The sequence below is a fragment of the Scardinius erythrophthalmus genome, assembly GCF_964197995.2.
Source record: "Scardinius erythrophthalmus genome assembly, chromosome: 23".
NCBI lineage: Eukaryota > Metazoa > Chordata > Actinopteri > Cypriniformes > Leuciscidae > Scardinius > Scardinius erythrophthalmus.
In genome coordinates, this window is record NC_138243.1 from 26,663,042 (window position 1) to 26,677,590 (window position 14,549).

General features: G+C 38.8%; 1 protein-coding gene across 1 annotated transcript in view; it reads left to right on the top strand.

The window, feature by feature from the left end:
- vcanb (versican b) overlaps positions 1 to 14,549 on the top strand; it is a 30,254-nt gene that overhangs the window by 5,269 nt on the left and 10,436 nt on the right. Inside the window, exons 4-10 of the mRNA XM_081355263.1 lie at positions 2,987 to 3,161; positions 3,252 to 3,379; positions 5,141 to 5,434; positions 8,734 to 9,465; positions 11,038 to 12,768; positions 12,960 to 13,073; positions 13,174 to 13,287. Coding sequence (XP_081211389.1) covers positions 2,987 to 3,161; positions 3,252 to 3,379; positions 5,141 to 5,434; positions 8,734 to 9,465; positions 11,038 to 12,768; positions 12,960 to 13,073; positions 13,174 to 13,287 — 3,288 coding nt within the window. The remainder of the gene's footprint in view (positions 1 to 2,986; positions 3,162 to 3,251; positions 3,380 to 5,140; positions 5,435 to 8,733; positions 9,466 to 11,037; positions 12,769 to 12,959; positions 13,074 to 13,173; positions 13,288 to 14,549) is intronic.

The following is a 14,549-nucleotide window of genomic DNA, read 5'->3' on the forward strand; positions in this document are numbered from 1 at the left end:
TTGAAACCCTTCTTCTTTCACTTATATTCCTCTGAGTTTTTCCTCTTTATCTCTCTTTCTACAGTCTATCTACAAATATCCCGCTTGCTCACTCTCTCTCCGCCCCTTACTGCTGATTGGCTCTAAGGTGCTCCGTGGATTGGTCCGATCCACTTTGTTTTTTCTCCTATACACCTAAAAACACGATATTTTTCTTTTTCAGCACACACAACAAACATCTAGCAAATATTCACAAAATTGTTAGTTTAGGGGTTGATTTAAATTTTCAACAACATTTCTCAGAAATCACTCACTGGACCTTTAAATGAATGTCCTGGTTTAAATTCAAGCCAAATCGACAGAATCTGTAACATGCTTTTTTTCTTCTTCGAATCAGTTCATTCATTCCCTGGGAATCAAACCCATGACCTTGGCATTGCTAGAGCCATGCTCTACTCTTTTAAAGTGTATGAAAATATACACTGTATATCCAACAATTAAAGGGATAGTTCACCCAAAAATGAAATTTAATTTGTGTTCCGAAGATGAACGAAAGTCTTTGGAATGACGTAATAATTAATGACAGAATTTTCATTTTTGGGTGAACTATCCCTTTAAACATTATACATGCAATAACCAAACTTGTATTGAACCTGGAACATTCCTTTAACAGAAGACGTGAAAGAAACCATGCTAAAGATTTTCTTAGGTGACAAACAACACTTTATTTGTTTACCGCATTACGATGCCCAGTTGTGTGCTGTAAAACATGAGCACATCTGGCTCACGTGAGGCGGTGCTATTGGAGGGTTTGTAGGCCCGTTAAGAACTGTGTGTCGTCCTGCCAAATACACTCAATGCCCTCCGTTTAGGCCCGCGCTGCGCTGATTGCCACTCAAAGGTAGCGCTTGCCCAAAAAAAGCCAACACTGCCATCCCTCTGAGGAGAGCGCATTCAGAACCTGGCCTGCTCAGCCAGTAGTTTTGCTAATGTACCCAAAAAAGACTAGAAAAGCCCATATAAGGACAAATTACAGAGTCCGACTGCATGGCCTGTTCTGAGAGCCTGATTAGTAGTGTTCAGTAAAGCAATATCACTAGTTTTTGCTTATATGTCCTGAAGTATTAAACATGAAACTAAAGCATATTTGTGCTAAACTCAAATTGTGTGGTTTGTCTAGAGAACAAATCCCAGTGATTTACCAAAAGTCTTCTTTTATTTATTTATTTATTTATTTATTTGCATGCCACAGCTGTTAGACAATTTGGACAGTAAAACCCTCTTTTGGAAAAGTTGCATCCATAAATTCATTCACTTTCTAAGTCTAAGTGAAAAATAGTGAACAAATCCCTGTGATTAAGAATAAGAAGTCTTTATATATAATATAGTAATAATAAAGGAACGTTTACACCAAGGATTATAAGTTCTAAAAAAATCTTTCTAAATATAAAAGAATAGCAGAATCCACACCACAACTATAATGATAACACAGAGAAACAATATCATTGTAATCACTTTCAGAACGACTTTTTTCCACAGATGAACGATAAAAACATTGACAGCCAATCAGAATCCATCCTGCTTTAAAGAGCTCGAGTGGCAGACGACAAAACTGCAGAGCATGCTTATAACAAACAGAAAGATATTGTGTGTTGGCATGGATGCTAATATTGTTATCATTATAGTTATCTTTATAGTTATCGTTCTTGGTGTGAAGAATTTTATTTATACACATTCATATACGTCTTTAGTTATTGTAACATCATGCACTGTTCACAGTAACATGATACTGCACAGCAAAAATAGTGAGTGATGGTGATATGAATGGTTTTGAGGCTTTGGTGCTGTGTAATGCTGTGATTACTATTCAGATCATGTTCAGTATTTGACACGGCAGGTTCCTGAATAGCTGAACAATAAAAGGATTCTTGATTTGTGCCAGACAACTGCTTGTTGTTGTGGCTGAAACCTCCAGGGTTCAGTACAAAGGCGGCCAATTTCTCAGAAAAGCAGCCCATTTGATCACTTTTGTTGTCAGATGAAGTCAAATATGCATAACGCTGACCATATGACCATGTGACTGGAAATAAATTAATTTTTTTGAAAATATACACCACTGTTCAAAATTTGAAGGAAAAACGTACTGACCAAAACTTTTGAATAGTAATGTATAGAGCTGCACGATTAAAAGCTAATTTTGATGATTTTACACACACACACAATCTTATTCCTAAATGACAAAAAATTGCCTGTCTATTAAACCTTTGACAAAATCACAGCAGAATATTTAGATCTGCATTGGCCCTGCCGCTGATACAGAGAGAGGAGTTGTCGTGTAGGTATGCAACTGTCTTTTCAACCACACAGTATCATCATTTCTGTCACAAATGTTCAAATTATCACAGAAGAACTGGGATAAAAGTTTATAGCTCGGATATAAACACTGATGTCTTAGGAAGCGATCAAAGCAATTAAACTTGCCGCTTCAAATAACGATTGCATCGATTACATTGTTACGCCAGTAGGTGGCGACAAGTGACTGTTAAAAAATTTATTTGACATTGAATCATTCACTTAGGAGATTTGTTAAAAAATGCCGATTCATCCAGTAATAAAACAAGTGAAGTATTTATGAATGAGTCATTGAATCATTCATTCAACACGAAAAAAAAAAAAAAAAAAAATCATTCAAATTAATTAAACACTTTTAAATAAACTGTAACAATTAACATTTCATCAGAACCTCCAGTGAGTTAAATGTTAATTTGTTTAGTTGTCCGTTCAGAATCGTGGTAGAATCACAATCTTTATTTGAAACAAAAGAAATAGTGTTTCTCAATTTATGCCGAATCACGCCGCTCTACTAGTTTAGATGGTGTTCTTGTCATGGATACACAAATATATTAGTGTATCACAAAAAAAATACAATATTGCGATATATTAAATTTGATCAAATAAGTTTTGTTCTTGCTTTTGGTTCATGAACTTGATTTCTGTTTTTTCATAGGTGTTGTGTTTCATTACCGCGCCAACAGCAGTCGCTACAGTTTAGATTTCGAACACGCCAAGCAGGCCTGCACTGATGTGGATGCAACCATCGCCACCGCTGAGCAGCTTTATTCAGCCTACGAGGACGGATTCGACCAGTGCGACGCCGGGTGGCTGGCAGACCAAACCGTCAGGTGATTTCTATAGCTCCACACTATGAAATCATGTTATCTACATTTGAATATTGCTGATACAACAACCACATCTGGGCTTGTTCTCCACAGATACCCGATAACAAAGCCACGGGAAGGTTGCCATGGCGATATGATACTAAAGCCAGGAGTCAGAACATACGGATTCAGAAATTCCTCCGAAATGTATGATGTGTACTGCTACGTTGGAAAACTTCAGGGTAAGTTTAGAAATCAGACTCATGCTGCGTTCACGTCTTGTCGGAATTACTATAATTATGAGATGACAGTATGGAGATTCTAATCAGGGCTGTTCACATGCTCAAACTCAGAAATTACCTGTTTCTATGGCAACGCTAATAACACCTAAATGTTTTTTTTTCTTCGTCATTGCAGTAATGAGAATTTTGAAGGGAAAATGTCTGATTGGGTGGAAAATGTCATTTTGAAAAAAATCCTAATGATCCACAAGTATTACATTTTTAGTTTTTGTTTAAAAATATTTGTTTCAATCAATAGAAAGAGATACAAATAGAATGTCCATGTGCGGCTTTAATGGTGATGACAGCAAAACATTTAATCACATCTTTAATTTACTTCAATATTCTCTTGCAAAAGAAAAATACTAAGAAAAAAACACTTAAAACTTACTTGGTGAACTTTGCGGAAACATGTTATCCCAAAAAATTCTGAAATAAAAATATAACAAATATTACCATGTACAAATTCTTGTATTATTTTATCTAAATAATATTACTATTTAATCTAAATTAAGATTAAGTAATTTAAGTAATTAATCTTTTTTTTTTCTTTAAATAAAAAAGGAAATGGAATTTTTATTTTCATTGAATATAATTAGAATTTCATATAACTAGAATTTAGAGAGCAAATGTCTCAATTTGAAGGGAAAAAATCTTAATGGTCCAAATATTTAATTTAATTTAATATACATAAGTTACATTTCCATTCCTTAGCAGTGCATTTTAGGGTTGCCTTATTTGTCAAAGAAAAAGTTCACCCAAAGAATTTTAATTATCCCATAATTCGTAGGTGTATATGACTTTCTTCTTTCAGCCGAACACAATTGGAGTTATATTGAATAAAAGCCTGGCTCTTCCCAGCTTTTCAATGGCATGGAATCGTGTCCGAGTTTTTGAAGCATCCATCCATCATAAAAGTAATCCATACGACTGGGTTAATAAATGCCTTCTGAAGTAAAGTGATGTGATGTGTTTTTGTAAGAATAATATCTTTATTTAAAACTTTATAAACTATAATCACTGGCTTCCGTACGCGCGTTCACGAGAGAGTCGAGTTCCGGCGGGAGAGTGACCTCTGACCCGACATATGGCGTAGGCGTAGCGTAAGCTTAGGTGAGAATTGACGAACACGGAAGCGCAGAGGATAGAGCAAAAAATTGAAGTTTTAAAGAAAAATGTCAGAGGATTTCGATGTAAGAGAAGAGGAGCTCCGTCATACGTCGGGTCATAGGTCACCCTTCTGCCGGATCTCGACTCTCTTGCGAATGCGCATACGTTCCTGGAAGCAAGTGATTATAGTTTATAAAATATTAAACCATCGCTTCGCTTCAGAAGGCATTTATTAACCAATAAATCAACATATGGATTACTTTGATGATGGATGGATGCGCTTTTTGGGGTTTCAAAAACTCGGGCGCTATTTAATGCCAATGAAAAGCTGGGAAGAGCCAGGATATTTTTTGATATAACTCCGATTGTGTTCGGCTGAAAGAAGAAAGTCATATACACCCATGAATTATGGGATAATTTTCATTTATGGGTGAACTATTGCTTTAAGAACCTTAGATTTTGGCCAAATTGATCTTAATTTTGCTGTATTTGGGTCAGCATTTGTGTCGGCTGTATGTCTATGATGCCTAATGCTGTCTAGATAGGCAGCTTACTATATAATATGTATAATATGTATAAAGTGAATGTGTTATTGTGTGTGTCTGACCTCAGGTGAGGTGTTCTTCTCTGCTGCGGGTGCTGAGATGACTCTGGATGAGGCCAGGGCGGCGTGTGAAAGACAGGACTCAGTTTTAGCATCTCCAGGTCACCTGCATGCAGCCTGGAGAGACGGCTTGGACCGCTGCGACTTCGGCTGGCTGTCTGACGGCAGCGCCCGCTACCCCATCTCGGTACCCAGAACTCAGTGCGGCAAAGGACAGCTGGGTGTGAGGACTATGTACCGCTACCGCAACCAGACGGGATTTCCTTTACCGAGCGAGAAGCTAGGAGCGTTCTGTTTCAAAGGTAGGTCGTCATGAAATGCTCAGGGGGAATGCTAACATTTATTGGGTGAATCTCACGGAAACATGCCATCCTGAAATCAAAAGAAAAAAAAACAATACAAGAAATAACTCATTTACGTTTGTTTAATATTGCACATTTTTTAAATAAACACGTCGACCAAAATGCTTTACATGGTAACAAAATATCAGCAACATTTACTAAACAAACAATTATCTTAATATTATATTTATTTTATATAATACATTTCAATAATATAAAATATAGAAAAAATATGTGTGTGGGTGTAATGTTTTTAAATTATGTTTTCATAAATAAAAATAAGCCTCTTTTTAGGACCATTATGCAACAAATACACTTTATAAAAAGTTATAAATCATTATTTCAGTGATTATTATGTTTCTATCATGTTTTATGTTTTTAACCCTAATTGATGGAGTGTGTAGCTTTTCATTTCTTAAACAACCATGTATGAGACACTTCATGGCCATATTCCAGGATGACAATATCAAGATTCATCAGGCTCAGATTGTGAAAGAATGGTTGTGAGGAGCATGAAGAATCATTTTCACACATGAATACAAGATCTTGACCAAAAATGTATGCACCTTTTCATGGAAATAAATGTTGTGATGTTAAAGGTGCATCAATTTTTGGTCAAGATCTTGTACTGACAATGCAAGAGTCACGCACTCTGTAAAGTCTACTCCAGCATATACATATAAAGTATATATACATATATACACACACGACACAACTATTGTTTTGATAGGGTGGCGTCTGTTTTGCTGTGATATCATAACAGCTGTGACTCCGAGCCGACCTTTCTTTCTCTCTCTCTGCTAGCTGGGTGGAAGCAGAATAATTTGTTCTCTCCAGGGCGGCCTCACATTTCATCTGTTAAACGTCTGTCCTAACCCTAGCTCAAATGTGTGCCTTAAAACGGCAAACTAACTGACCTGTTTTCAGGTCAGTTCCGCTGCCCAGAATGGCTCTGACCTTTGAACCCTGTAACTGTCCTGCTGGGGGTTGTTTAAAGTCTCTGTCTGTACAACCTCAGTCGTCACTTGAGAGGGAAAATGGAAACAGGCCACACAAAATCAGAGCTTAACATGCATTTAATCCAATTTTACATGGGGTATCTACTTTTCACCCCATACCTTCAGGGATTTTGTGGCTTTCCTTTTAGCTGTGGTTTGTTTCATGTAACCAGTCTTGAAGCACTCCTCTTAAATGGGCTTCTACCGCAGAGTACCGCAAAACAAACAAAAGAACTCTGGGTAGGCCGGGAAAGAGCATGGAGGGCAAGAGCGCCCCACTATAATATATAAACAAGCGCTAGTGGGGGGGATGTGGCTTCCTCCTGTGCTGTTTCAAGATCACTGCTGTTTTATAAAGGAAAAAGATGCCTGATGCTTTACATCAGAGGCGCTGCGCAGAAAAGAGGACACGTCCCTAACGTCTAACAGCTGGCTGTGTGTCCACACACTGAGACTGAGACAAAGAAGCAGTGAGATGTTGTACTGTCGAAGCCTTGTCATGAGCAAAAGTAGGTGGCTTCACCCAAAAATGAATTTTTTGTCATCATTCTATCATTTACCCCCCCTCATGTTGTTATCTTCTTAAGTTTTAGAATCCTGATTAACATCGTTTTTCATAAATATTCAGGTGTTTTATATTCTCTCTGGCCTGGTTGTGACGTGTGTGTAGGCTTAAGATGAAGACTGACAGATGAAGGGACTGAAGTAGGAGAGAAGGGTGTGGGCCTTTGTCCATACACAACACTGCATAACTTCAGCATTATGCTGCTAATATAAAATCAGACTCAAAACAACATAGATTATCAAACGCTGTAAATTCTGAAAGAAGAACAATTGGTGGTTACCATTGAAAACAAGTGTTTTATCTCATAAGTCAGAACATATTGTTAGTGAAATGCCTCTGAGAACACGCAATAAATATAAAACAGTGTAGGCGTCATATACATTTGCAAATATGGGATAGATGTTCGTTCAATAAGTTGTACTGTCTTAAAGTCCTAAGTCCGAACTAAATGTCTGATTTTTGAATGTTTTGAAATAAGTTACTTATGCTCACCAATGCTTCATTTGATCAATAATATTATACAATTTCAAATTACTATTTTAATATCTATTCAAATGTAATTTATTCCTGTGACTTATTCCTCAATGTTTTCAAAGTCACACGATCTCACATTCTCAAATCACGCTGGATAACATGGATTGTTGGGTTTTGTTCATGCTCATATGCTGCTGTGATTAAAGCAAAAGGAGACACACTACATACTAAGACATTCTGAAATATATGCATATTTTTTAATTTAGGAAAATCGAGGCATTTTCACTTGTACTTTAAGACTTTTGGACCCCCTCTGTATTCCCCTGGATACTGCCAGATGGGCGACTGCAACACATGTTGTCATGAATGGGTTTGCCTCGCTGTTTAAACCTCTAGCTAAGCATGGACGTTTTTACAGTCTGAGTAAAAAAACTTTGGAGGCCTGCCAACATGTCATGAGCACACAATTATATGTATATTAACAGACTGGAGAGAACATTATAGTGTGGTTAACCTGGCCACATTTACCTTTTTTATATAAGTTTGTGACAGTGTGTCAGAGTTAGCATGCACGTTGAGAGAAGTGGTACGGCTTGATGAATCTATTGTGAGAAACGAAACCACGTTGGCACTTATATTATAAAGCATTCCAACTGCAGTTATTCAAGACTATTTACCTACTGGTCAGAGTCAAAATAAGTGGTTAGGCAAAATGCAACCTAACCAAAAACATTCTGGAAAGGAAGCTAGAATTTCAAAATAAATATAAACTGTCAAATTCTACCCTGTCATAGCAAGTAATTTTCCCAAAATATCTCTTTACCAGCCAAAAAATCCTTTCATGCTTAGATGATTCTGCCGTTGTTGCTGTTTTTAGAAATGTTTAAAAATATCTTGACAGTGATTGTGCATACTTGGTCAGTGTTAATAGATTGATTTAATATGTATAGACAAATATACTGTAAAAAATCCATTCGTAGGTTGGCACTGTGGCACTTTCAACATTTCTCTGTTTGTTTGGGCAGTCTTAGTTGTCAGCTGTTGTCAATAAATGGCGTGAATATGGGACTAGCTAAACAATGGAAGATGGGCAAGTGTTTGGAAAAATGGTTTGGAAACAAGCCATTCTTTTTGGAATTCAATTTGGTGCAATTATAGGGGGCACCAAAATTACACTCTTCACCAAAAATACATCAGCTCTCTTCTCTCTGTTCTGTTCTCAGGATGGGATCCCACGACTGTACCCACGACTGTACCCACGACTGTACCCACAGCTGGACCTGCAACATCTCCAATTCTCTCAGACAGCCTTCAAGTCTCTTCCCTTAAAGCAATGTCTTCTACACCAGCCCACGGCACCACAGAAGAACCACCATCCATGTTTTCTACAAGCATGACTCCACGCGAAAGAGTCACTCCTGAAGCATATCCTTCTGCTAAAGCCACAGTTGTTGTACCAACTGAAGCCAAGACAATTTCAGATATGGCAACCCCAACCACATCTTATAATGACTATGAAGACACGGACAGCTCCTTGGTGCAAGTGGAACCCCCTGGTGCAAATACATACTCTCCTTCAGATTCCGTTTTCCCTATCCAGCTACCCGGTCAGCCCACCGCAGGGAGAACTGTGATGGATACTCCGCATGAGGAATACAGTACTGAGGGTAGCATCAGTGGTGACACGGATACTCGCGAGAGTGTGATTCCTACTTCGCATGTGTTTGTTACGACCTTCCAAGGAGACTCAGACAAGCCAAAAATTGTATACAAAGAGAACGAAATCACTGCAAACACGACCAAAGAAGGTTCGGCTGTTGCTGAGTCCACCATGGTAACCCCGCGTTTAAGTGAAGAGGTTGTGCACAGCCAGCAGATTGAATCCATGAAGAACGTCGACTTTCCACTAGACATCAATATGCTTATAGTCAACATTATGGGCCAAAATCAGTCAGGTAGGTCAGATGGAAGTTTTAGATGACTCTTTATACAATTTCGTCCATGCATAAAAAAATCATATTGAATCTAATTTTACCAGAGAAAGAATGATCATTCAATACATTGACTTCTTGTTCACATGAACCAATTTTGCTTATCCTTTCATATATTTGTGCAGCAGTGTTTTTCTGTGATTGTTGCTAGTCCAAAGCAGCATGATGTAAATGAGGGACTGGGTTTAGGAAACATTGAGATGCAAAATGAATGTAGATCTTGGCTAGAGAGAGGACACATTTGGCTCTGTCGCGACGCCTACTGCTGTCTCGCAAACAACATCTGGACTTATGCAACTTTATGCAGTTGCTTTAGTAGTTGGTTTGTGTTAAATCTTTACCTCATCCACAAGTAAAGCTAAAACAGTGGTGCTGCTTATACGTAAATAGGGGAAGGGCAAACAGTTCTTCCATGCCTTCCCATGACCTTAATTGACTTCCAGTGTTGCTGGAAAGAGTGATGAGGTTGATAAACATCTGTAAATGAACTGAAGCCAGTGTTCCTGTCTTGTAGGTCCTGTGGGTCAGCATTAATCAGTCGACCCATTTATACCATTTGAGATTGTTAAAGGGGCATCTACTCTAGTAAAACAACAGAGAGAGACAGAGGTGTTGAGTGTGAGAAAGAGTAGCTCTCAAAGCCACAGACAAATGTCTCTTGGGTTAAATGGCAAAGCCCCTTAAAACATCAATCAGCAATGTAATCACCGCAAGCTAATTACTTTCCCTTACCTCGTCCAGTCTACAGATCAGGTTACCGTGTATGGCTGCTGGTATGACCATCAAAGGAAAGGATATATATGAAGTCAAATTTCTGGCTATATTTCACCCAGTTTAATTTGTAATGTAACAGTAGCTGGAATCACATTTTGAACCAGAAAGGGGCCTTGTGATTTTGCAATATAGTGACTTTAGGGTCTCACCGGGACATATTTCTGAATGAAATGTATAATAAGCAATTCATTATACTGTATTTAAGTAGAGCTTCTTATGTAGGAATAATAATAAGTCATACCTTGACAGACAAAATCATAATTGGCTTGAGCATTTTATTCGCCTCAAGTGAGACTCTAGCCTTTAAGTGGAATATACATGCAGTACCAGTTTCTAAGATGTCTGTAAAGTAACTTGGAAACATAAAGTTGAAACTGAATATGGAAGCATGCTTTACAGTAGATGATCATAAATGATCTAGGGGGGCGGTTGCAGCATAATGATTAGAGTGTCGGACTCAATATCGACAGGAAACGACTGAGGTGCCCTTGAGCAAGACAAGTGTGTGTGTGTGTGTGTGTGTGTGTGTGTGTGTGTGTGTGTGTGTGTGTGTGTGTGTGTGTGTGTGTGTGTGTGTGTGTGTGTCTGCTCTTGTGCACTAACCTGGATGCAGAGAACAAATTCCGAGTATGAGTTGCCATACTTTGGCCTTCACCTCACTTCACTTAAAAGCAGAAAAAATCTGTTGACTAAATTAGTATCAACTATAAACTAACTTGCTTAGAAAATGCTTGTGTAATGTCTTTTCCTTTATGTTTGCAGTTGATACTGTTCTGAAATTCCTTGGGCACAACACTCAAGCCATAACTGGTGAAAATGAGCCACCTTTGGGCAGTGGAGAACCTGAAATATATCCCTTGGCTTCTGTTACCATCACCCCAGAACTAAGTTTCATTAACGGAAAGCACGAGTTGACTCTGAAACCAGACACTGACCAAACTCAGGAGGCCAGAGGAGACCAGTTTGACACTGCTATCCCACCACCAGAAGAAACCATCCCTGATGATGAGATAGAAATACTGATGGTGAAGGCTGAAGACATCACTTCTTCCCCTGAGACAAATGAATCTGGCTCAACAACGAGAACCCCAATTGAGCCCCATTTCACAACAAAGAGCTCGGGAAGTATAACCACGACAGAGTTTCCCAAGTTTGCAACTAAGTCTCCAAGCCAGGAGATGACCTCAAAAGCCATATCATTTAGCATGTCGAAGTTCGAAGAAGGTTCTGGGATGCGCCCAACAGATGATGAAGAGGAATTGACAACATTGGAAGGTTCTGCAGATGACACGCTGCCAACAACGGCATCTAATGACCCGGATATGGTAGCTACTGATGAGACTGAAATAGCTGAAACAGAGCAGACTACACAGACATTTGGGGTGGATTGCTCCACCAAAGGACCATTTGTTACAACTCCAGAATCCAGAACTGTAGAAAAAGAAATGAAGCCAGAAACAGAAGATTTTGAGGGCTCCACCTCCGCTGAAGAAGAAGCCTCGGGACAAGATATATATTCAGCAGAAGAACCAAAACATTCAACTTTATCTCCATCTTTCACTGTTTCTTCTCACAGCTCTATAAGTTCCTTAACAAGTACTCATCCCAAAGAGCCAAGGCAACCTGCTAGTTTGGCTTTGTCCAGTACAGAGCCTACGGTTCAGGTGGCCTCAACTTTTCAAACAGGGGCAATCTCAGAGGAAAGCACTGCTTATATTAAACATTCTGAGAAAGACCAACACAGAAGTACAACTGAGAGTCCCTTGTTGGTCCCTGAGATCTTCACCATCTCTGAGGACATCAGCTCTGGTGATCAGCCAACTGAAGCATTCTCAAATCAACCTTTCACTACAGCTATTGTTCCATCCCTTCTCATTCAACAATCTGAAGAAATGAGTACTTCAAATACTAAAGTATTTGAAGGTTCTGCAGAAGACATAACACCATTGAGTTTTACCAGTGTTCAAACTCAAACAAAATTCACAACCCAAAGTTCAGAGACCACCATTCTGCCCACTGATGGTCTTAGAGCAGTAATGTCTTCCTCCCAAGAAAATCTTGGAAATCAAGTTTTAATCCAAAAAGAATCTTCAGAAGACACAACCACCTCAGTGCAGACACCTGAGACTTCAGAGGAGACAACACAAGAAATATCACATTCTCCACCTGGATTCTCAACGGAGAAGCCTCTCACTTCATCTACTCCAGTTTCCAGTCGTCCCTCCACCAGTGTTGCTACAGAATTAAATGAGCAAGAACCAGTTCAGGTTTTGGATAGAGGCACTACTTCTGCTACAGAAGACATTCTCACCACTACTGAAGCCACAAGTACTGTGGCATTTGCTTCAAATGAAGCAGATTATGAAGATCTGACAGGTCCCTCAATTGTTGAAGGACAACCACCATCCAGAGAAGAGTTCACCACAAGAAAACCAGAGGTCTGGACGGAATCCAGCTACACTGTTGAGAGCCATGATATGTTGGATTTGCAAGGTACAGTTTCACATAATATATATATTTTAACTCATAAATTATCTTGCTTATCTTGTATAGTGTTGAATAGGTAATTTCCAAAATTCCTATCTTGAGGTTTACAACTAATGGAATTACTTTAATTGCTTCGTAGTTAATTTGTCCATAGTGGATATGTCCATCCACTAATAGATGTGTACTTGTTATTTCAGGTCTCACACTTTGCTCTGTCAGTGTGTGTGAAAATGGTGGAACATGCTATTCTAATGGAAAAGGAAACATTTGTGTCTGCATGCCTGGATTCAGTGGGGAACATTGTGAAAATGGTTTGAACCCTTTAATTCTTTCAGCTTTATTCACTTTTAATGAACTTTTTTAGAGTTTCTGTAAGAAAAGTAATATATTTTCATATCCTAATTCTTGTAGACATTGATGAATGCCAGTCGAACCCTTGTCGCAATGGAGCTACATGTATTGATGGGTTAAACTCTTTCAGCTGTGTCTGTCTGCCCAGCTATTCAGGAGCCCTCTGTGAGCAAGGTATAAAAACTTGATGCTATACAATTGTTTTAATTAGGCTAATATAAAAAATTCGTAAAGATAATTTTTGTGTGTTTTTGCAACAAAATGTGGACTGTATCTGTGGCATGCTAAGTTGCTATACGATTCTACTGTATCACATAATTTTCATGCTAACACACAATGCCTAATGTATAAATGTTATGGTTTATTCCTGAAACACGATGATTTCACATGATGAGTGCCAGCTAGGTTTCCAATAAGTGAAATGTTTCTATAACTCGTTTTGTATTTGTAGGAGCTGGTGAATGGAATATGTTATGATTTATGGGGCTATTTTCTAAATAGTGAATAGTGTCTGTTTAATAATTCCACTGAAGCGAATTGAATATGGTGGTCAGTCCAAACTGTTAGCAATGGGCAAACCAAACCACACAGTTCATCACATCTGGCAGGCCTGATCCTCCAGAGGGTTTACGGTATGGTGTCCAGAGGGATGAAAGCAGATTTGTGCCAACAATGGGGCTCAGAGAAAAGGTCAGCCAGTCAGCGACAGTACTGCCTTGTCCTTTACACCCACCACACTTCTCACAAATGAGCAATTGGCTGAGCCTTTCCTGAGCCAACTGCCTTACTTGGCATGGTCCCAGGCACATTAGAGTGGCTACGTAAATGATGAGTGCATTTTCCTTTGGTCGCCTCGTCATACTTGTCCACAAAAGCATGACTTGGTAGGTCCCAAGCTTAGGCTGTGACTTTTAGAAGGCTTCGGAAACTAATTAAAGCCTGCATGAAATGAATTTTGCAACGCACTGAACTTCATTATGTGGCATATTTCAGCGCAAGGTATAACCACCATAGGCACTGAGCGGGACAAGTCGCACCTAATAACTGGAAATGGCCAAATTATCCCCCCCCCCACCACAATATTTGATATTTAAAGGGATAGTTCACTTTGAAATTAAATTTTGGTATGTTTTAGCTTACCTCAAGGGCATCCAAGATGTAGGTGTCTTTTTTTCCGCAGTAGTTTCAATTTTGATATTTTTAGGTCAAACCGTTCTTGTCTGTCAGTCATATAATGCAGGTCTATGGTCACTGTCTCAAAGAGCATGCAAATTAAAACAGTTCCCCATCGTCCAAATTAAACAATTCCCCATCGTAAGTACACATTGATGGCCTAAGACACGAAACGAGCGGTTTGTGTGAGAAAACAAACAGTATTTATATCGTTTTTAGCTCTTATACACAGCCACAAGTGATCTGAGGGCGTGCATCCTGGT